The sequence below is a fragment of the Panicum virgatum genome, chromosome 4N (genome assembly GCF_016808335.1).
Source record: "Panicum virgatum strain AP13 chromosome 4N, P.virgatum_v5, whole genome shotgun sequence".
Classification (NCBI taxonomy): Eukaryota; Viridiplantae; Streptophyta; class Magnoliopsida; order Poales; family Poaceae; genus Panicum; species Panicum virgatum.
In genome coordinates, this window is record NC_053148.1 from 38,906,603 (window position 1) to 38,929,076 (window position 22,474).

Below are 22,474 nucleotides of genomic sequence, written 5' to 3' on the forward strand. Positions count from 1 at the left end.
CCCAAGCCCCAATGCAGTACAAAACTCAGTCTCAAGTGACAGGACCACGGACCCCTAACACACAGCCCAGAAGCCAGAACACCATGAGGGCCTCACAGAATAATGTGAGCCAGGTCACCAACAACAACAGCAATGTGAGGGCCTGTTTCAACTGCCGAGAGACAGGGCATTTCATCGCCGACTGCCCTTATGCCAAGAACAAGCCAGCTACTTCAGCTTTCTCCAACACAGTGAACGGACCCAAGCCAGTTCTGACCGGTGCCAACCGAGTGCCCCTCCGTGGCAACAGCAACAACAACAACAACCAGCAGAGGCAACCCCAGCAGTCTTTTGGACGAGCCCGCGTCAACCACATCGACGCACAGGAAGCTCAAGGAGCCCAGGGCGTAGTACTCGGTGATTACCTAGTCAGCTCAACTCTTGCAACAGTACTGTTTGATTCTGGAGCATCACACTCATTCATATCCTCGAGTTTTGTGGAGAAACATAAAATACCTACAGTACTACTAAAAACACCCCTATTAACCCGGACGCCCGGAGGAGACATCAGGTGTCAACTGGGTTGTCTACGGGTAAGGATCAATTTAAGTGGGGTAGAGTTTTTAGCAGACCTAGTAGTACTTAAGTCAGAGGGGATAGATGTGATCCTCGGAATGGACTGGCTAAGCAAACACAATGGCCTCATAGGTTGTACGGACAAGGTAGTACACCTAACGAACCCAGAAGGAGTCCGAGTGACCTGTCATACCCGGGAATGTGGAGCAAACCCGATGGTATTCAGCATGGAAGCCAAGTCCTTGGAAGAAGTCCCAGTAGTGAATGAATACCCCGATGTCTTTCCCGAAGAACTTCCCGGTATGCCACCAGATAGGGACATAGAATTTATCATTGATCTTGTTCCTGGAACCGCCCCCATAGCCAAAAGACCCTATAGGATGGCAGCCCCTGAGTTGGCAGAATTAAAGAAACAATTAGAGGAACTACAACGAATTGGCTTCATCAGGCCAAGTTCGTCTCCTTGGGGAGCCCCGGTTCTATTCGTCAAGAAGAAGGACGGAAGTATGAGGCTATGTGTAGATTACCGGGCACTAAACGAGGTCACTATCAAGAATAAGTACCCCCTTCCCAGGATCGATGATCTTTTCGATCAATTAAAAGGAGCCAAGTACTTTTCCAAGATTGACCTAAGGTCCGGATATTTTCAGCTCAAAATTAGGGAAAGCGACATTCCGAAGAAAGCCTTTGTCACCCGATACGGACAGTTTGAGTTCACAGTGATGTCTTTTGGATTGACAAATGCACCTGCCTATTTCATGAACCTCATGAACAAAGTGTTTATGGACGAGCTAGACAAGTTTGTCGTAGTCTTCATTGACGACATACTTATTTACTCGAAGAGCATTCAGGAGCACGAGCAGCACCTGAGGGTAGTTTTGGAAAAACTGAGAGTGCATAGGCTGTACGCCAAATTCAGCAAGTGTGAATTTTGGCTGGAGAAAGTAGCCTTCCTTGGTCATATTTTGACCGCAGAAGGAGTGGCAGTAGACCCCGAGAAGGTCGAAGCAGTATCCAACTGGCAGCCGCCGACCAATGTGAGTGAGATCAGGAGTTTTCTTGGATTAGCTGGGTATTATCGGAGATTCATTGAAGGGTTTTCTAAAATAGCCCGGCCCATGACAGAGCTGCTCAAGAAAGAAAAGAAGTTCACCTGGACGGAATCGTGTGAAAGGAGCTTCCAGGAGTTGAAGCAAAGATTGACGACAGCCCCAGTGCTAACCCTGCCGGATATTCATCGGGATTTTGTCATCTATTGTGATGCGTCCCGACAAGGATTGGGTTGTGTGCTGATGCAAGATGGGAAAGTCGTTGCATATGCTTCCCGACAGCTCAGGACTCATGAGCAAAATTACCCGACCCATGACTTGGAGCTTGCAGCCGTAGTGCACGCACTTAAGATCTGGAGGCATTATTTGATTGGGAATAAGTGTGAAATCTTCACCGACCATAAAAGTTTGAAGTATATCTTCACCCAGCCGGACTTGAACTTGAGGCAAAGAAGATGGCTAGAATTAGTCAAAGATTATAATCTGGAAATTCATTATCACCCAGGAAAAGCAAATGTAGTAGCTGATGCTCTAAGTCGGAAATCCTACGGGCCCAAGAATGACCATTTACGAGAGGAAATGGCACGATTAAATGTGCACATTGTCCCTCGAGGTTCCAGCCAAGTGCTGAACATTCAATCCACTCTAGAAGAAAGAATCAGGAAAGCCCAAAAATCGGACAAGGGACTGATGGAAATCCGGAGGCAAACCGGAGAGAATAAGGCCCCAGACTTTCGAGTTGATAATAAGGGAACGTTGTGGTATAAAGACAGAATTTGTGTGCCCCAGAAAGGAGATTTCAGGCAGATGATCATGGATGAAGCTCATAACTCGGCCTACTCAATTCACCCAGGATCCACCAAAATGTACATGGACATAAAACAGAAGTATTGGTGGAATGGGATGAAGGCAGATATTGCACGATTTGTCGCTCGTTGTGATACTTGCCAGAGAATCAAAGCTGAACACCAGAAGCCGGCAGGATTACTGCAACCCCTACCCATCCCGGTGTGGAAATGGGATGAAGTAGGAATGGACTTTGTGGTGGGCTTGCCCAGAACCCAGAAAGGACATGACTCCATATGGGTAAGTGGATCGCCTTACTAAATCAGCTCACTTCATACCCGTACGGACCAACTATGACGGGGAGAAGTTAGCCAAGCTCTATATAGAGAATATAGTGAAATTGCATGGTGTGCCCAGCCGAATCGTTTCAGATAGAGGGACCCAGTTCACCTCAAGATTTTGGAAGAGTTTGCATAAAGCCATGGGCACCAAGCTAGACTTTAGTTCTGCTTATCATCCGCAGACGGATGGTCAGACGGAAAGGGTGAATCAGATTATGGAAGATATGCTGAGAGCGTGTGTTCTCACTTATGGCAAAGATTGGGAACAAAGCTTACCGTATGCCGAGTTCTCATATAACAACGGGTACCAAGCAAGCTTGGGCATGTCACCGTTTGAAGCTCTCTATGGAAGAAAATGCAGAACCCCTCTGATGTGGTCAGAAGTTGGAGAACGAGCCCTAGTCGGCCCCGCACTCATAAAAGAAGCCGAAGAAAGAGTCGCCGAGATTCGAGAAAAGATAAAAGCAGCCCAGTCCCGACAAAAGAGCTACGCCGACAAGAAAAGACGGGAAATAAGTTTCAACCCGGGAGAGTTCGTGTATCTCAAGGTATCGCCTATTCGAGGGACCCGAAGATTCCAAGTACAAGGAAAATTGGCCCCTCGGTATATTGGACCATACCGAGTTTTGAAGAAAGTTGGAGCGGTAGCATACCGTTTGGAGCTACCAGAAGAAATGTCGGATATACACCCAGTATTCCATGTCTCGTAGTTGAGAAGGTGTTTGAGGATACCCGAAGTGGAACATGTGCCGGTTGAAACGATAGATCTGCAGCCCGACCTGCGATATCAGGAAATACCGGTGAAGATCCTAGACACCGTCACCAGGAGGACCAGAAACTCCGAAGTACGAATTTGCAGAGTTCAGTGGAGCAGACACGGAGTAAAAGAAGCTACGTGGGAACGCGAAGATGCCCTGAAGAAGGAATTTCCCCACCTGTTTAGGAACCAGTCGAATCTCGAGGACGAGATTCATTTTAAGTGGGGTAGGTTTGTAACATCCCGAAAATTTACCTAAATAAATCGTGCGCTAAAATTTTGCTTCGTCGTTGAGCTCGAGATCCCTCCTTGAAACCCTAACCCCAGTTTTCCGGAATCTTCCCTGTTCTGCCAGATCTCCCGATTCCCCAAGGACCCGACACCCGTACCCAGCACCCTGTTTCCCCTCGACTTGCGCGTCGCGCTCTCGCGCGCCCGGGCGCCAAGCGTGGCCGACCGGCTCCGCGATCAGCGCCGTGATCCCGGCGCGGATCTCTCTCTCCCTCTCTCCTTTTTTCCCTTCTCTTTCCCCTCCTCTTTTTCTTTTTCTTTTTCTTTTCTTTTTCCCATTTTCTTTTTTCTTTTCTTTTTTCTCTCCCCTTCCCTCTCCTTCTCCCTCCTTCCTCCTACCCTGCGTGCCTGGCCCCTCCTCCCTCTCTGCTCCCGCTCACCCCGACTCCTCCTCCCCCGCACGGCTCGGCCGCGCCACCCACCTTCGCCCCCCCTGCTCGCCCGACCGTGCCCCCAACCGAGCACGCCTTTTCCCCTGAGCACGCGCGCGCCCTGCTCCGCACACCCGGCCCCGAGCGCCGCTCGTGCCCGCTCACCTCGCCTGCCCGAACGCGCCACGCCGCTCCGCTCGGCCGTGCGCCCGCCTGCTCAGCCCGTGCGCGCGCCCAAACTATGCGCACGCGACCACGCCGCGACCAGAACGCCCGCACACGCCACGCCCTGCCCCCCCCCGTGCCCCACGCCGCTGCTGCCGCCGTTGACGCCGTACTGGCGGCGGCGACCTCGGCACAGGGACGCCGCAGCGGTCGCCGCCTGGCCGAGGCGTCATGTCGCCCCGCCGTGCGCGCCTGCCCACCATTGACGCCCAGCTCTGAGCCGGCCCCCACGCCATTAACACCGCCGAGGGGTCGCATCACAGGTCTCGCCGGCCTCCGCCCGCGTTCCGCCGAATCCCACCGCCTCTCACGCCTATAAAAGGCCCCGACGCCGCTCCTCCGCCCCACACCCCAGTTCCGAGCTCCACAGCCACCCCACGCCCTCTCCTCAGCCCTGCAGCGCCGCCGCCGCTCACCACTCCCACCATTACCGCCGCCGCGAGCACAGGTCACCGCGGAGCCCCCATTCCGCAGCACCGCAGCTAGAGCCGAGGTAGGCAACGGGGTTCCCGAGCTCCTCATCCCCTTTTCCCCTCGAATCCGGGCCGAAAGCAGGCGCTGCAGCGCCGCCTCATGTCCGCCGCCGCTCGCCGCCGCACCCCGTCGCGGCCAGGCCAACTCAGGCCGTCTCCGCCCGAGCCGTGGCTGGGAATCAACCTCACGGCTCCCTCTCTCCCTTTTCCCCCACTCCGGAGCCACCCCCGAGCCTCTGGCCGCCGGGATTGGCGCCGCCGGCGCCCCTCCATCCCCTTCCTCTGTTCTGAACGGGAGGAGTGAGGGGGAAGAGAGGGCTTTTTGCCCCTAGGCCCTTCCTTTCCCTTCTATTTACTAAAGAACCCTTCCACTCTTTGGGGTTTTCAAATAAAGCCTCACCCCTTATTGGATTTCCAAAACAAACCCCCCACCTTATAAACTTAATTACAAATAAAACCCTGACCCTTTTTAATTAACCCAAGAAACTTCTAAAATATAAACCAAGCCCCTGCCTACTTAGTCCTAATTACAATTAGGTCCCTGGACCCCTGTTTAGAGCCTAAACGCTCCCCTGACCTATCATTTTATGCGCCTAATGACCTCGGCTTAACCTAAAATTTTACCCCGCCTCTCCTAACTCAGTTTTGGCCATACCATTCAGAAACCATTCAAAAATAATAATCTATGCTTCATGAGTTCCCGTTTCGAGCTCGACGACAAATCTTTGTTTTGATTGAATGTTTGTTTGTGTGCGCTGTAGACCACGGAGTGAACGAAGGAGAACCAGTTGACGAGCAGTGCTGTGAGCAGGTGAACGAGGACCCATTCCGCGACCCCGAGCCCGAAGGACAGGACTTCCCCGAAGGCTTTGAAGACGGCAAGTTCAATCCCATCCTTTGATGCATGTTTCTGTCCTAGTTTTATAAACACAACCCAATGGCCTGTTTTATAAAACTGCATATGTTTTGCTTGCATGAAAACACGGTTGGATAGCCACCCCTTGATTTGTGATGACCATTCCTTGACCACCTAGATTAATGTCTGATTTTGCTTGGACGTTAATCGATATTAGAATGCTTAGAACTTTATTCATAATGCTATTTATTTTATAAAGAAAATGTGTGCATGTGGGAAGGGATAAAATGTGGATTTTCAAAAGATGAGTTTGGGCGAGATGGACGGCATTTCTGTGTGATTTGCCGATTGGTGTGCTTATGCCTGTGTGGCAGGGCAAAGAAGGGGGATATCCATCTTGTCGCGTCTAAGGACCGAGTTGGTGTGTCATCTCACCTAACTCCACTATCGTGCAAACCACTCGACCGTTGAATGGGCAACGGCGTAGCATAAATCCCACTAGTTGGTGTGATAGCCATCAGGAGAGCTGAGAGCAACGGGTAACTAAGGAAAAGGGATAAGCCCCGAGTGACTTATGCCCGGTTATACCTAAGTGAACGGTCAATGACCCCTTGGTGCATCCCGTGATGGCTAGTCAGGCTTAGCTATGGTGGGTAATGGCTATGTTGGGATCTACACCGACACGACGGTGTTCGAGTTGTGGTATCCTACTTGTGGGTAAAGTTGCACACCTCTGCAGAGTTAAGAATCTATTTAAATAGTCCGTGCCCACGGTATTGGGCGAGTTACGGTGTGGTCACATAACTAGTGTTTCCTTGGGATGGGCTGGTGTGAGTTGTTTTGGAATTATGTCCGGCAGTTGTGCCGTGTGCTACGACGGACGGGGAGTCCGGTAGCAGTTTTAAAACCTGAACTCTGTGTTACTACAAAAACTGTTTTAAAAAAAAAGGTTTTCTGTTAAATGAACCCCTGCATAAAATATCGTTTTTTCTGCAAATTAAACCGTAACCTTATCCTTGATTTACCTATGCATATTATTCTGTTATAACCCCCTCCGTGGGTGTGGTTGGACTTGCTGAGTACGTTTGTACTCACTCCACTCTTACTTTTCACAGAAGAAGACCCGGACTTCGTACCAGACGACGCCGAGTAGGGTTATCGTTCTACACCCAACCTTGCCTGTGGAACCGGCCCTGTTGAGATGCCTCCGCTGTCGCAGTACTCTGAGCCCGTAGTAGACCCTATGTGGTTCGCGGTCTGGTGTTATGTTGTAGCCTGGTTAATTATTATTATCATCTGTATCGAGTGTCCGCCAAGGTTTGTAAGGTTTTGAACCATCTGATGTAATAAATGTGGCATCAGCCTCCTGGGACTGATGTTTTGTATCACATTTAAGTCTTCTCTTATGAGGGGACGCTTCAGTCAAACATGGACCCACCGATCTCCGAAGTCCTCGACTGAACCCGCGGCTCGAATCCCGAGACCCGTTCACCGCTCTCAAATAAAAGTACTTTTTGTCCCAAAATAAATATAATTCTAGAACTAAACACGTAAATTAATACTAAATGTAAAATTATCAAAATACTTTTTATCTTTTGTGGTGTGTGAACGAGGTGTTAGTTATTTTTTATGAGAATTTTTTGAAAATTAAATTATTTTTTATAATAAGTGAGTCTATGGCTGTGTTTGGATTGGGGTGGAAAAATTTTCATGGAAACTTTTTGCCCCTTTGACCATTAATAACGGATATTAAATGAAGTCTAATTATAAAACCACATCAACAACCCCCTGTGTAAATCGCGAGACGAATCTAATGAGGCTCTGATTAGAGGATGATTACTGTAGCATTAATATAGCAAATCATCAATTAATTATCGTCATTAGATTCATCTCAAAAAATTACATCCGTCCCTGAAAAAATTTTACAAATAGACTATATTAAGTACTCTATGCGAGCATTCATCTTTCTGTGTAAACTTAGTGGACTAGAAACCAAACGCGGCCTATAAGACAAATTTTAAACTTTAAAATTATATTTATTTTAGAACGTAGGCAGGACAAAACAGACCCGCTTACCCGCAAGTTGGTTCGTTACCTTCCGCACTTGCACTGTCTTCTCCTTCCCTCGCCTCCCCCTTCCCGTCCCGCTCGCGATCTCGCCTCCCCCCTACCGTCCCGCCCACCGCCTCTCCGACGAGCGAGAGGCCGGGCGGTCGCGCGTCCAGGCCCGCTCCTCGTCCCCGCCCCCCGAGCCGCGGCCACCGGCCTCGCGGCCTCCCCGACGTCGCAATGGTAAGGCCCCTCGCCCTCTTCACCAGCCACCCCCCGCTCTCCTGCTGGTCCGGCCTGCAGCCCCGCTTCGCGCAAAATGCTAGATCCCGACGCGAGCCTGTCCCGTTGCTGCTCGTCTGGATCGCAGTGACGCTCTCCGAGCCGAGATCCGCGGCCCAGGCATTGGGCTCGGGCGTGGATCTGGGGCTCGGGCGTGTTACGTGCTTGTGCTTGTACTGATTCGTCCCGTCCCGTTTGTGTTTGTTTTTGTCGGTTGTTGTCGGCGGGGATGATGAGGCAGCCGCTTCGGTTAGAGATCAAGGTAATTTCGGGATTGCCTGGCTGGATCCGGTTAATTTTGCAGTGCCTTTTGTTGTGGCTGTTGAGGTCGTTTCTCTGATGGTGGTTTTGTGTTTGGCTGGATCAGAGGAAGCTCGCGCAGAGGTCGGAGAGGGTCAAGTCCGTCGACTTGCATCCAACCGAACCATGGTAAGTGTGCTGTAGTTTGCTGTCTTAGCTAAATGCTGCAAGGCTAATGTGTTGTGCGGCTGAGTGTCCGGAGCGTTGAATTTTCTTAATAGTGGGTTTCTGTTCAATGCAGGATCATGTCAAGCCTTTATTCTGGCAGTGTCTGCATCTGGAACTACCAGACGCAGGTCAGTCACTTTTAATTTTTAACTTGTATGAGCCCTAATCAGTTGTTCATCTGATCTGGCTAGTTTGATAAATCTCTAATCTCTTGACCAGCTAGTTAATGTGATGCTCTATTGGTTTCCGGTTTCCATGCATGGACTTTCCCTATTTGCAGTTTATGCAAGGAAAATATGCGATTAGAATTGTGCTATGGTTAGTTATGATTTTTTTCTCAGAATAGCAGAACTTTCTGCCCCCCTTTCGGCCTTCCATATATATATTTTGATAGTGCAGACTGCAGAGTCTGTAACGTGTCATGTGTTAATAATAATGATTTTCATCTAATATTTGGGAATTTTAGATGGCAAGCAAAACTGGATTTGTTCCTTGAAAGATCTTTTTACTTTCCGCACAATGCAATTAGGAAGATTAAACCTGTATCTGACTATATGTGGGCCTAGAGACTAGTAATTCTCACTTCCAAGATGATAACTACTTTCATGCAAGGAAATTGTGAGAAAGTTATAGAGAGAAGGAAATGTCTAAGAATTCATGGACACAAATATAAGCATAAAGGCTATTGCATATTCGGTTCTTTAGCAACTTATCAATAATCCTTGGAATGGACAAATGTATGCAAAACGAACTCAGCTGGATTAGGTGGATCCAGTTGAGCTGTTTGGTTTTGATGTATTAGTGCTTTAATGGGTGCTGAGTGGGCTGATAGCATTTACATAGTGCTACCATAGGATGCAACTTGGCACATCCCCAAGGCAATTCTGTGAAGGTTCATCTGTGTGACAGATCAAAGCTGGCAAAGTTCAGCAGGTACATGGTGACGTCCTCTGGTCTCTAGCAGTGATAGGATAATCTTTTCCGGTGACTGACAGGGTTGTGTTCAGGGGTGCAAGAATTATGAAGCGGAATACTCTGTGATTACATTTTTTAGAAAATGGAGTCATCTCCAGCCTCTGCAAAGTTCGCACAGCTGACTACATGATTACATGTGATGGGCTTGTGAAGGGAACAGGACAGCCTTGTGCATAGTTTTTCTTTTAGTTACACTTTATACAGTCCAGTGGAAACTGTGTTCCATGACTCACTGGCCTGGTCTGATTTCAGTGTTTTCTCGCAGCTGTCAAGCTGAGATTTATATAGTTTTGTACAGATGATATAAAATTTTAACTGATTAAACTGTGTTATTTTATTACCAGACAATGGTGAAATCGTTTGAAGTCAGCGAGTTACCAGGTTACTTTCTCACTTTACTGTTTACGTATTGTGTTTTGTGTATGCCATTGTTCCATTATGCTCATGTAACCATGTTAATTGCAGTTCGTTCGGCTAAATTTATTCCACGAAAGCAATGGGTTGTGGCTGGTGCTGATGACATGTTCATCCGTGTGTATAACTATAATACTATGGATAAGGTGAAGATGTTTGAAGCTCACACTGATTACATTAGGTGTGTGGCTGTTCACCCGACCTTGCCTTATGTGTTGTCATCATCAGATGACATGCTCATAAAGCTCTGGGACTGGGATAAGGGCTGGATGTGTACTCAAATCTTTGAGGGCCACTCTCACTATGTCATGCAAATCACATTTAACCCGAAGGACACAAATACTTTCGCCAGTGCTTCCCTTGATCGTACTGTAAAGGTACCCATTCTGTTTGGTTTTCGGTATGTGCTAATTTCTCACTTCCCTCTTTCCTAGCCTTAACAAGCAGTTTTCTGCACGTGCAATTTTCAGATCTGGAGTCTTGGTTCACCTGATCCTAACTTCACATTGGATGGTCATTCAAAAGGTGTAAACTGTATAGATTACTTCACTGGTGGTGACCGGCCATATCTAATTACCGGCTCTGATGACCAAACTGCGAAGGTATGACATGTTCATTTAGCGATGCACATATGAGCATTTTAGACATTGTTACTGACGAGTTAATTTATTTAGGTTTGGGATTATCAAACAAAGAGCTGTGTTCAAACACTTGAAGGACATGCCCATAATGTCTCTGCTGTATGTTTCCATCCCGAGCTTCCAATAATAATGACAGGTTCAGAGGATGGAACTGTTCGTCTATGGCACTCAACTACCTACAGGTTCTGCTGTGTCTGTTCTAGTTTGTGGCCTTGTGACACTGTCTTTGTGTTTACTTCTTGATATGTTTAGTGCTCTTGCATTAGTATTTCTGTGCAAAAGTTGTGCTAATTTGATTGTACCAATTAAATGTTCTCATGATCACACCCAGGGTAGTGCTATCATTAGATAAACAGGCGAGCACATGCTACATGTGATTTGAGGCAAAAAAAACATACTGTTGCTTAACAATGGTGATAGTGGGATGCAGTTAAATTTCTCAGCTGAACCGAAAACTGTGACTGACTATTTGAAAAAATGGAGTGAATTTTTGTATTTAAGTATGACAAGTTGACTGTGGTCACAAACAGGGCTACAAGTTTTGGGTTTGCAAATTCCCATATATTCTCAGGTTACATTAATTGGTTTGCTGATGGCTACAAGGTTACACTAGGGTTACATTTACCAATTCAGTTTTCTTTGATTTCTAGATTCCCCAGAGTATGTGTTGTTCCCCATTCTAAATTGTCCCTCAAACACCTTGTCGCTTACTTCCCACTTCCCAGAACATACATAACGAAAACTAGGTAGATAATTATGACTTTGAGGTTGGGGGGGTGGGGGGGGGGGGTCGTACCTGGCCGTGAAATCCCTATCTTTTTCTTTACCGTGGTTACAGGTCTACTGCCCGTTTCATCAGTTTTTGCTACATATTTTAAGATGCTTTTGTTTTAATGAATAATTTTGGTCTTATGGTGACATTTAACTTTTCTGTTAATGGAAACTTGATGGTAACATCGTTGTCTTTGCCCTTACAGGCTTGAGCATAGTCACAAAGTTCCTGGGTCGACTGGGTCGAGGAACGGGGTCGAGGGTCGAGGGTCGTCATTTTATAAAATTGTGGTACGAAGGGGGTATACATCTATGGAACGATAAATTATTATGTGGGACGCGACCCTGATTCATCGGGGTCGATATCTTCGGGTCGATAAAGACAAAAACTATATATGTGCTACTAATGAAGAAAATAATCTGCACAAGCATATAAGAAACATATGAAAGAGTACATTTGGACCATGCTACACGTACTCAGCTCATTGTCTAACAAAAACCACACCAATCCACTGTCTTTAACCTCCTTATCCCAATTAAATCTGCTAGCAATGGGACTGCGACCCCTTTCAATCCGGGACACGATCCAACCTTGAATGGGACGCTGACCCTCTTCGACCCCGACCCTCGAATCGGAACGACGTTCCCGGGTCGAGGGACGAGGCATCGACCCCGAATCCTGTGACTATGGGCTTGAGAATACACTTAACTATGGCCTTGAACGAGTTTGGGCATTAGGTTACATGAAGGGCTCACGGAGGTATTAAAAACTGATTTTTCTTGTTTTCTCCAAATTTGTTATTGTTTTCTTGAATATATTCAATTCATGCAGAGTTGTGATTGGATATGACGAAGGAACAATAATGATTAAGATTGGCCGTGAAGAACCTGTTGCTAGCATGGATAGCAGTGGTAAAATCATATGGGCCAAGCATAATGAAATTCAAACTGTTAATATCAAGGCTGTTGGCGCGGACACTGAGGTTATCTTCATAATCCATGCCATCTTGTTGATAATGGTTGATATCAGATTCTGATTCATAATGCTTTTAATTTGCATCATTTGTCAGATCGCAGATGGTGAACGTCTGCCATTGGCTGTAAAGGAGCTGGGAAGTTGTGATCTTTACCCACAAGTATGTTTCTTTTGCTATTACGTGAATGCTTTTGTTTAATAGCTTTCTTCTGCTCCATGTGACAGTAGAAAAACAAAGAGGTTCCTATATTTCTGCATGGTTTTGCCATTGCACTGTGTGTACTAGTAATTACTTTCTTCTCCCTCGGTGTCATTGAACATTTTCAGTATCTTATCTTTTCTGTTTGGGCTCTTCTTTTTCTCTTTTTTGGTAGATGTTGCTTATGCATTTCTCACCATTATAATTTTACTTCTATTTATTTACTATCTCAATTAATGAACGACAGAAGCCAGAGCCCATTGGCTAATTTTGAAATTTTGCTTGATGGGGCTAAGAATTGTTTGTATTATATGCTTCTAAAAAGTATTGGATAGTTTTCTTTAGATTAGATGTGCAAACTCTTTTTTTTATGGAAGCAAGAAACCACTAACTTTCCACAACTTTTTTCATACTTTTGTTTGGAAAGTAAAAAATATTACTAACTAATCCTTCCTGTTGTTTCAGAGTTTAAGACACAATCCAAATGGGAGGTTTGTTGTTGTATGTGGAGATGGAGAGTACATTATCTACACAGCGCTAGCATGGAGAAATAGATCCTTTGGGTCTGCTCTTGAAATTGTCTGGTCAACTGATGGAGAGTATGCTGTAAGGGAAAGCCCATCAAAAATAAAGATCTACAGTAAAAACTTTCAGGTTTGCTCTCTATGTAATATAATTTGTCAGTGGCGATTTTCATTCTTTTTGTTGCTAGTCAATTTTCATCCCTACTCAAAATTTTAGAATGTTTAACCTCACTTCAGATATAACAAGAGTGGTACACTGTTTTCGGTATTCTGGTGCCTTAGATTATTGAGCCTTGAGTGCTTTAATTTTTATTATGCCTCAAGGGACTAGGATACCATAATCTGCATTACCATATGTGTCACATGTTTGAAGAACAACAATTTAGGTGCTGTTTTTTTATACGAATCTCCAAGGTCCAAATTAGGAAAGTTTGTTAGTAAAACCGAATGAAAAAGCCAGTGGCTTGTCTTATTTTATGAAAACTATGCAAGCAAAGAAGCTACTGCAGCTAGTTTGATCGACTGTGCAATAATTGACTTTCAGTTTGGAACATCTTATAGTGCTTATTATGATTATTTCTCAAACTTATGCTGATAAGAGCAGCTGTAATTTCAGGAGAGGAAAAGTATAAGACCAGCATTCTCTGCCGAACGTATACATGGTGGGGTATTGCTTGCAATGTGTACGAATGACTTCATTTGTTTCTATGACTGGGCAGAGTGCAGGTTGATACGTCGAATTGATGTGAATGTAAAAGTGAGTAACTTTGCTTCAAGAATGGATATCTATATTGCTGCCTTTACCCTTTTTTGTTGTCGGATCCCACTGGAATTTATTACTTGTGCCTGCTGCAGAATGTATATTGGGCTGACAGTGGTGATTTGGTAACAATAGCAAGTGATTCATCATTCTACATTTTGAAGTACAATGTGAGTTAATTTCATTGCATGCTAGCTATTTTGTGTTAGTCAAGCACATCTCATGTTCTCCTACTGATGATATCCTTGTTTATAATTTACTAACACTACTGTGACTTGATAACATATAGAGGGATCTCGTTTCTTCTCATCTAGATGGAGGGGCTTCAGTTGGTGAGGAAGGTGTGGAAGATGCCTTTGAATTGCTTCATGAGATAAATGAACGTGTCCGTACTGGGTTATGGGTCGGAGATTGTTTCATATACAATAATTCTTTATGGCGGCTAAATTACTGCGTTGGAGGAGAGGTTAACACTTAATTTCACCATTCTCTGTAGTATCTTTTATGCATATCTTTTTTTTTTGAGATAGTTTGGTTTTAGATGCTATCTTTTTACAATTTCACGTGCTACAGGTTACTACAATGTTTCACTTGGACCGGCCTATGTATTTATTAGGATATCTTGCTAACCAAAGTCGTGTATATCTAATAGACAAGGAGTTCCAGTAAGCAACAAAGCGAGATACTTATTTACTTAACCCTCCTTCATGATATGCTTTTGTGTTATGATGAACAAGTTTTATTGCTGCAGTGTGGTGGGTTATACTTTACTACTCAGTTTGATTGAGTACAAAACACTCGTGATGCGTGGGGATTTGGAACGTGCAAATACCATTTTACCATCAATACCAAAGGAACAACACAACAGGTGCCATCCTGTTCGAAAATTGATTGTACTGGGTGTTACTTTAACTTTATGTGGCCCATTGTTTATATGATTTACTTTTGGCTTGCAGTGTGGCACATTTTCTTGAATCACGTGGCATGTTGGAGGAAGCCCTTGATATAGCGACTGACCCTAATTACAGATTTGACCTGGCTGTGCAGCTTGGCAGCCTGGAAATTGCAAAGGCATGGTGCAATTATACTGTTTAGATACATCATCCAAGAATTTTTTCCCTTGAATGCACTTTAATATCTAGTTCCTTTGCAGGAAATTGCTGTTGAGGCGCGAAGTGAATCAAAGTGGAAGCAGCTGGGGGAACTTGCTATGTCCACTGGAAAGGTATTTTTGTCATTTTTTCATCCATGTGGTTCACTAGTTATTGTGTATATATACATAGAATGGTGATGATTGGTTTGCTGCAGCCTTAATAATATTTCTCGATTCTATAAATCTTCACTCATGTATCATAATTTCCCATTAGATTGAGTTTGTTGCTTACTCATTGCCATATATAATTTTTTTCTGCCTTTTCTCTAGATTGCAAACATTTGGACTTAAACAACTTTTACATTGCATATACAATAACTGCAGCTCGAGATGGCAGAAGAATGTCTGCTTCAAGCTACAGACCTTAGTGGGTTATTGCTTCTATATTCATCACTTGGAGATGCTGAAGGGATAACAAAACTGGCGTGCATGGCTAAAGAGCTAGGAAAGAACAACGTTGCTTTCCTTTGCTTGTTTATGCTAGGCAAATTGGAAGAATGCCTTCAATTGTTGGTTGATAGGTAGCCTTCTGCAATGCACATCTCCCTATCAGGTAAAATCTTGATTTGGACAATATATGTTGACAATTATGTCATTGGCTGTACAGCAACCGTATTCCTGAAGCAGCATTGATGGCACGATCATATCTTCCAAGCAAAGTTTCTGATATTGTTTCAATATGGAAAAAGGATCTTCAAAAGGTATCTCCCAAATAAATTATTTCTTTGCACACCTCAGATCGCTCTTCACATTTTCCCCATAAAAGTGAACACTTAATATGCTCTTTTTCCAATTCTCTGAAGCATAAACTGTTACATCAGTTTGTAAGAATATATCTCTGCATGGTACTCGCTGCTATGCATTGCAATCGTTTGGTTGAGTTTGTTTTACGGGCTTCTGATTGCTACTATAGCCACTTTCTTCTGTTTACCAACTGTAAAACTGTCAGTAATAGAAGTATCTGCAAATTAGGCTCATGGGCGGAATGTTACTGTGAATATATGATTTCTGACTAGTGTTTACTTTGTTTAAGATTTGTTGAGAATGTAAACTTAATTGTTAGGACAAACCTATATGGTTGAAGTTGTGAAAGAATAAATGTTTCATCTTATATGCTCATATAGGTATTATACTGCCATGATATCACCAATTACTGATATTCTATATATCAAAGTAAAATCAACTTTGGGCTCAAATTAGTATTTTGGAGAACTGGATTGCATTGTTATGGAATGCGCAGAATGCATGATTCTAACTAGTCTGCTTCAAAAAGGACCAGTATCAGGTTTATATTCATCGAATTTGATAGTTGAGACCCAGTGTGTAACGCTGATTTCATTATGCTTGCTTGATGAATTATCTGTACCATCTATGATCATAGGAGTACAAAGTATTGATGTTTTTCCATAGTTTATTTATTATGCCCACTGTGTTGTCATTCAAGCTATTAGCAAGGGTTGGCTTGGCTTATTAGTTCTTTTTTATCTGTGACTTTTAAGGTGAACTCCAAAGCTGCAGAATCTCTGGCAGATCCTGCCGAGTACCCAAACCTGTTCGAGGACTGGCAGATTGCTCTCAGTGTAGAATCTACTCTTGCTCCCAAGAGGTATTTATTCACCATCATGGCTTATAAAGGCATAAAGCTCAAATGAATGTATCGAACTTTTAGTATCTTCCCATGATGTAACTAGACAATCCATTAATATGTTGCGGTATCATTAGAAACTTCATATTCTGGCAATCTTCAAACGATGCTTTCCTGTACTATTCTGGCATTTGTTCATATGCATTTGTGCCTTCTTTGCTGGTGAAGTTAGGTAATTTGTTGGCATAAAAATATTCCTTTAGTGGTTATTCTGATGCAGAATTGCAGTATCCGAAATAAAGATTTACACCGTAAGAAAACCAATCTTAGTAAGATAATATCTAAATCGTTCTGCAAAAAAATGTTATATTGAAGAAATAGATTCAACGTGAAATCTTTGATGTTGGATGAAACCGTTGAAGGCTTATTTAAAGATGGTACTTCGCTCCTACAAAATGATGCGCACACGTTGCATCAAACTGTGGCACTAGATGGGGAGGAGTCCCACCTGAGCTGTGACCTCTATCCCATCTTCCTTCATGTTCCTCTTGTACCTGGTGGCTTCCGTGTGGCTACATCATCTTAGCCACATACCCAGGCATGGTGGTTGGCAGGGTGATGTGGGTAAGAGGGCCATCAAGGTGATGCACAAACAGGCAGCAACAGTGAACCAAGCCTCCGCTCCTGCTGGAGGACTGGAGATATAGGGGGTTGTGGAGCAATGAGATATTACTTTTCTTAGCAGCGGACTTGAAAAGCCACCTACAGACGCTTCACGAACGATAAACTGCATGGAACTATGTGGCATTCTCAGTTAGAGACCATCCGCCATGCGTGGAATTTTGAGTCACCTTGTACGACTTAAACTAGTTCTGTTTATTCATTTATGGAATGCGTATTTTATGGCATGCATGCACTCACCTGGCAGAAATAGTATGTGTTGCAATTTTCTATGATATAACAAGGATTATGAGACCATTTTGATAAATGTGTTATGGGACATTCAGTTTTAAAGAAATACTCTTACTCTTTAGATTATATCCTGACAAGATCTTGTTTGAATAGGGGTGTCTATCCACCTGCTGAGGAGTACATGACTTATGCGGAGAGGCCCAATGAGAGCCTTGTGGAAGCTTTCAAAAGTATGAATATGGAAGAAGAGATACCAAGTGAGAATGGAGATCCTGCTCATGAGGTAGTACACTTGGTTTTGATGCTGGATTCATTAGTAGCATAATTTGTGATAGTGCTGGATTGGTTCCTGCCTTTTGGTATCCCTTGAAGCTCATAGGAGAACAGCAGGCGACAACTCAGAAACATATGCATATATTTTCTGTTGCCTTGTTATTATTTTTACCACTATCACTTGCTTCTATTGCTCCTCTACTTTAAGCTGCTGCATGATGCTGACACCACATGAATTTGTACAGGTCATTGAGGATGACGGAGTCGAGGAAAGTCAGGAGGAAAGTCAGGAGGATGCCGTTGAAGTTGAACCCGATGGTTCAATAGATAGTGGTGTTCTTGTGAATGGGAATGATGGCGAGGAACACTGGGGTATGAACAATGAAGGAACTTCATCAGCATGAAAACAGTAGTAGTGGAAGTGTACAGTGCCAATAATCTTTAGTCATCTTTTTTTATACTAAACTCTGAAAAAAATATTTAGGTTAAACTATCCAGTGAAAGGGTGCAAGTGTATCTGTTCTGCACATAGTAGTATCCTGAGTCCCTTGCCCTCACCCCTTAACACTAGAATGCTTGCATGTACGTATTGCAAATCCTATGCCATAAGAGGAACATGATATAGTACATGATATGAACATAGATAAACATCATTTCTAAGAACTAGACTAGTTGTGACCATGACTTAATTTATCAGCTGGACTCAGTATCAAGTAATAGGTATCTAGTTGATCTAATCTATCAGCTGGACTCAGTATAAAGTAATAAGTATCTAGTTGATCTTAGGAAGAGGCTGTAACAACTATGTTTATTGAAGTCGGTTTCATAACGAAGTACTTTTGTATAACTATTTCTGGTTAAAAGAAACCAGGTTTTTCGTTGACTAGAGACACAAAATTTAACCTGTTAGCAAGCTTCATATTTAGACAGTGAATCGTTTTTTTTTCAAAGGTTTTATGTTGACTCAGAGTAATATGAGTTGTTGATCTGAATATGTGATTCATCTCGAATCTGTTTTATCACCTAATAATTAACCTCTTAACATGTGCACAGATAACCCAATCACACAATCTTTCTTACTGTTCTTCCCTCTCTCTTTTTCAGTGCTAACTCCTGACCAATAGCAGAGAATACGACAGCATTCTGCACCAGCATTTTGGTTGTTTTGTGTAAAGGTAAGTATGAACATATGTATGCACAAGTCAACGAAAATTTATAAATGGTCAAAGGCATTGTGTTCTCATATCCTTGAGCGAATCTAAGTTGTGTGTAATGTTTTTTAGGACTAAGTTGTATGTAATTATTTTCTTGAACATTCTTTTGGCACACAAAACAGAATACATATCAGGGTAGACATTCATATTTTCCTAGCATAATTCGTTGGTTTAAACTTGTCTTGTCACTATTGTAGGTTGCCACATATTCAGAGTTGATAGTCATGTAAAAGAAGTTCCTCTCCATTTGTACAAGACTTTGTGCGTGGTCTAGTATTCAGCATACAGGAACAGTCCAAGACAATCTAGTCGCACTTCAGTCTAGATAACAAATTTTGCAATTCGATTCTTTTTGGGTAGGGTTTTTAAGCTTCATGGCACTGTAGATTCCGGTATGTTATAGATTGCCCTACCCTTATATATCCACCATGTGTTAATACTGTTATTCTTTGAGCTTGGAATTTGTTCACCGGCAGAGGTGTTGCACCCATGTATTTTGGTCCAAATAAACTATCATATTGTTCATCAGTTGATCACCTGATCCTTGGTGTCTTCTGTACAATTCCTGGTCTTCAGGTGCAGCAAATATAGCAAATTTAACATTCCAATTACCTTTCTAACTTTGATTTGTATTTTAGATGTTATTTTGCTGTAAAGGCTATGGTTTTGTATTATCCCCAAGCTCTGCCAGTCATTGTTTCAAAACAGTGCCCCTCGAATCCTGACACCATACTTCTGCGCTGTTGTGCTCATACAGTTCGTAGTAGGGCAATGGGACGTCAGCGTGAATGAGCAATCTATCGCATGAATGCATCCAAGAACGCGTGCGCCGTGACGTTGCTGTTTTGTTGTTAATAGACTAGCCGTTACTGTGGTCACTGATTTTTTTTCCCCCGACAAACGGCCACTGTCTGATTCACTGCAAGCCATGGTCCCATTCCAATACTTGTGTACTTGCTCCAGCTCCATTTCTCGGAGGGTTATGACCTCCCGATCTATTCGTCGGCGCGTGTGAGTGTGGAGCGGGTGGGTCGCGTGCGTTCCTGATGGATCCTTAATTCCTCATCAAAGAAAAAGAAACGGGAATGCTATGGTGATTCGAATTCAAACAATTTTATCGTCCCAGATTAGAGAGCAGTGGTAGCTGGTGGCTGATTTGTTATGAGAGAACAGTACTGCTAATTGGTTAGTAGTTGGTGGCTGATGCTGATTTAGTATGAGAAAATAGTATTACTGACTGGTTAGAGTATAGTACTGCTAACTGGTTAGAAGCTGGTGACTGATGCTGATTTAGTATGAGAGAATAATATTACTGGCTGATTGGCTGACAAGCCAAATGAAGAGTCCTTATCTCTAGCTACAGTTCCTTCTTTTTCCTGGTGAGCTCTCACAGCTACCGAGCTTGTCGTTCTTGAGCATTGATCCCCATCATGAGGAGTTCTCAGGTGCGCGTCCTCAGCATCAGCCATGTCCGTCCCGTCCAAACAGCCGGCGTGTCGCCGCCGCGCCAAGGCGAGCACAAGCTGTCCTTCATGGACCTGCTGCAGATCTCCAAGACAATCCAGCGCCTGTTCTTCTTCGACGGCCCCGACCTCCCGCCGTTCCCGTCGGTCGTGAGCGCGCTGCGCTCCTCCCTCGCCGCCACGCTCGCGGTCTTCCTCCCGCTCGCCGGCGAGCTGGCCTTCCGCCCCGGCTCCGGCGACGTCGTCATCGACTTCTCCCCCGCCGCCATCGCCTCCTCCCCGGGCGTCAGGTTCGTCGAGGCCGAGCTCGCCGGGGGCGCCGACGCCATGCGCCGCCTGGCCAGGGAGGACGCGCACGACGCGGAGGCGTTCGCGCGGCTCGTCCCGGAGCTCGACGCCCGGAGGCTGCCCGCCCCGGTCCTCGCCGTGCAGGTCACGAGGCCCGCGGGCGGGGCCGGCGCCGTGGCGGTCGGGGTGTCGATCGGGCACGCCGTGGCGGACGGCCACGCGGTGTGGCAGTTCCTGAGGGCGTGGTCGACGGCGTCGCGGGAGGGCCCCGGGTCCCTCGCCGCGCCGGGCTTCGTGCGGCCGACGTTTGACCGGGCGGGCATCCGGCACCCCAAGTCTGCCGAGCTGGTCCGCTCCGTACTGAGCAGGGTCGCGCCGGCGCTGCCCCTGGTAGCTCTCCTCCTCCTCCTCCTGATGAATCGCGTCAACTAATTCTCGAACAATTACTGAACCCAACCATCTCGTCTGATCTGAACAACTGATCGAACAGCTCAGGTCAGCGTCGTCCAAGCCGGAGATTATGCAGCAGAGCAGGAGGACCTTCCTTCTCCGCGCCGAGGAGATCCGGTCCCTGAAGCAGCACATCCTCGAACGGAGCGGAGCACCTGAACCGCCGAGCACCTACGTCGCCGTCTCGTCCCTGGCGTGGGCGTCCATCGCCCGCGCGACGCCCGCCATGCTCGACGCCGACGACGCCCACCTCATGGTCAGCGCGGACTGCCGCCGCCGCCTGCGCCCGCCGCTCGGCGACGGCTTCTTCGGGACCTGCGTCAAGGCGTGCTACGCGCGGGCAGGCGCGGGCGACCTGCGCGGCGCGGCCGGCGTCGCGCGCGCCGCCGCGGCCATCCAGCGCGCGATCCGCGCGTACCTCGAGGGCGACCCGCTGTCGGACGCCGAGGGCTGGGTGGCGGCGTACGGCGCCGTCCCGAAGGAGAGGCTCGTGACGGTGGGGTCGTCGAACCGGTTCGCGGCGTACGAGACGGACTTCGGGTGGGGCGCGCCGAGCCGCGTCGAGCTGGTGTCCCTGTTCGCGGCGCGGATGGTGACGCTGCTCGGCGCGAGGGACGGCGGCGTGCAGGTGTCGGTGGCGCTCGACGTGGCGGCGATGGACGCCTTCGCGGCCAACTTCGCCGTCCCGGCTCCCGCTCCGGCGGTCGATGGCGCAGTGTCCGAAGGACGATAGGTGTGTCCGTGTCAAGTTCGTTGCATGGGTTTCGCTGATGAGCCAAATTGTTGATGACCAAGGCCAAAATTGCTCAAATGTGGCAAAATCGTGACTTGGTTAGTTTGGATGCGCTTGGGCACCAAACAAACGCAAACGCGTCATGAACTTTTTTCTTCTTCCAGCAGGCAGCAGCAGGTTAAGTAAAAACTTGCGGCGATGATATTATTTTGGGTTTTGAACTTTTGGCCACTCGTTGATTGTGCTGCTTGCATCGTCATCTAGTGCTCCCAGTCCCACGCCTCCGGTCAACTGCAAGTTCTTGGTATCAACAACCTTGTCAACATTATTCCTAACCACCATAATTTATATCAATGTGGCTCTCGACTAAACCACACAAACCGACAAGCAGTGGGTCTGATTGGCCGCGGAGACTATATGTAACCTGCACGTGCGAGCTAGCCTGCTAAGCTTCCGTGGACCGATTTCATTTGGGCTGCTACTTACACACAGCCCAACAGGTGCACAAATTCTTTCTTATTGCTTACCGGGTTAGGACACAGTAGTTTTCTTTTATTTCTCTAGCTTTCTTTTTCCGCTAAAAAGGATATATTTTTTAATATTCTTCCGTTACTTCTTGTTGTTCAATCTATCCATTAAT

General features: G+C 45.7%; 2 protein-coding genes across 4 annotated transcripts; both read left to right on the top strand.

Moving 5' to 3' along the window:
- Positions 1 to 7,801: 7,801 nt before the first annotated feature.
- On the top strand, positions 7,802 to 19,508 carry LOC120670995 (coatomer subunit beta'-2-like). Of its 3 annotated transcripts, none has more exons than XM_039951188.1 (26): positions 7,802 to 7,996; positions 8,277 to 8,297; positions 8,403 to 8,464; positions 8,577 to 8,631; positions 9,823 to 9,859; positions 9,944 to 10,269; positions 10,363 to 10,494; positions 10,567 to 10,715; positions 11,996 to 12,064; positions 12,137 to 12,287; positions 12,375 to 12,440; positions 12,945 to 13,133; positions 13,620 to 13,760; positions 13,859 to 13,933; positions 14,053 to 14,229; positions 14,337 to 14,428; positions 14,515 to 14,631; positions 14,720 to 14,834; positions 14,917 to 14,988; positions 15,241 to 15,437; positions 15,524 to 15,617; positions 16,416 to 16,522; positions 17,567 to 17,696; positions 17,932 to 18,109; positions 18,791 to 18,861; positions 19,098 to 19,508. In XM_039951188.1, exons 1-24 carry the CDS (start codon positions 7,994 to 7,996, stop codon positions 18,088 to 18,090), a joined length of 2,736 nt encoding a protein of 911 aa, XP_039807122.1. In that variant the 5' UTR covers positions 7,802 to 7,993; the 3' UTR covers positions 18,091 to 18,109; positions 18,791 to 18,861; positions 19,098 to 19,508. The 3 variants fall into 3 exon arrangements, with proteins under 3 accessions (XP_039807122.1, XP_039807123.1, XP_039807124.1); XM_039951189.1 differs by having other exon boundaries at positions 17,932 to 18,058; XM_039951190.1 differs by having other exon boundaries at positions 17,932 to 18,043.
- Positions 19,509 to 20,214: 706 nt separating this feature from the next.
- On the top strand, positions 20,215 to 22,073 carry LOC120670996 (anthocyanin 5-aromatic acyltransferase-like). The gene is made up of 2 exons (XM_039951191.1): positions 20,215 to 21,041; positions 21,142 to 22,073. The coding sequence occupies exons 1-2, from the start codon at positions 20,331 to 20,333 to the stop codon at positions 21,832 to 21,834; spliced, it is 1,404 nt and encodes a 467-aa protein (XP_039807125.1). The 5' UTR covers positions 20,215 to 20,330; the 3' UTR covers positions 21,835 to 22,073.
- Positions 22,074 to 22,474: the final 401 nt, after the last annotated feature.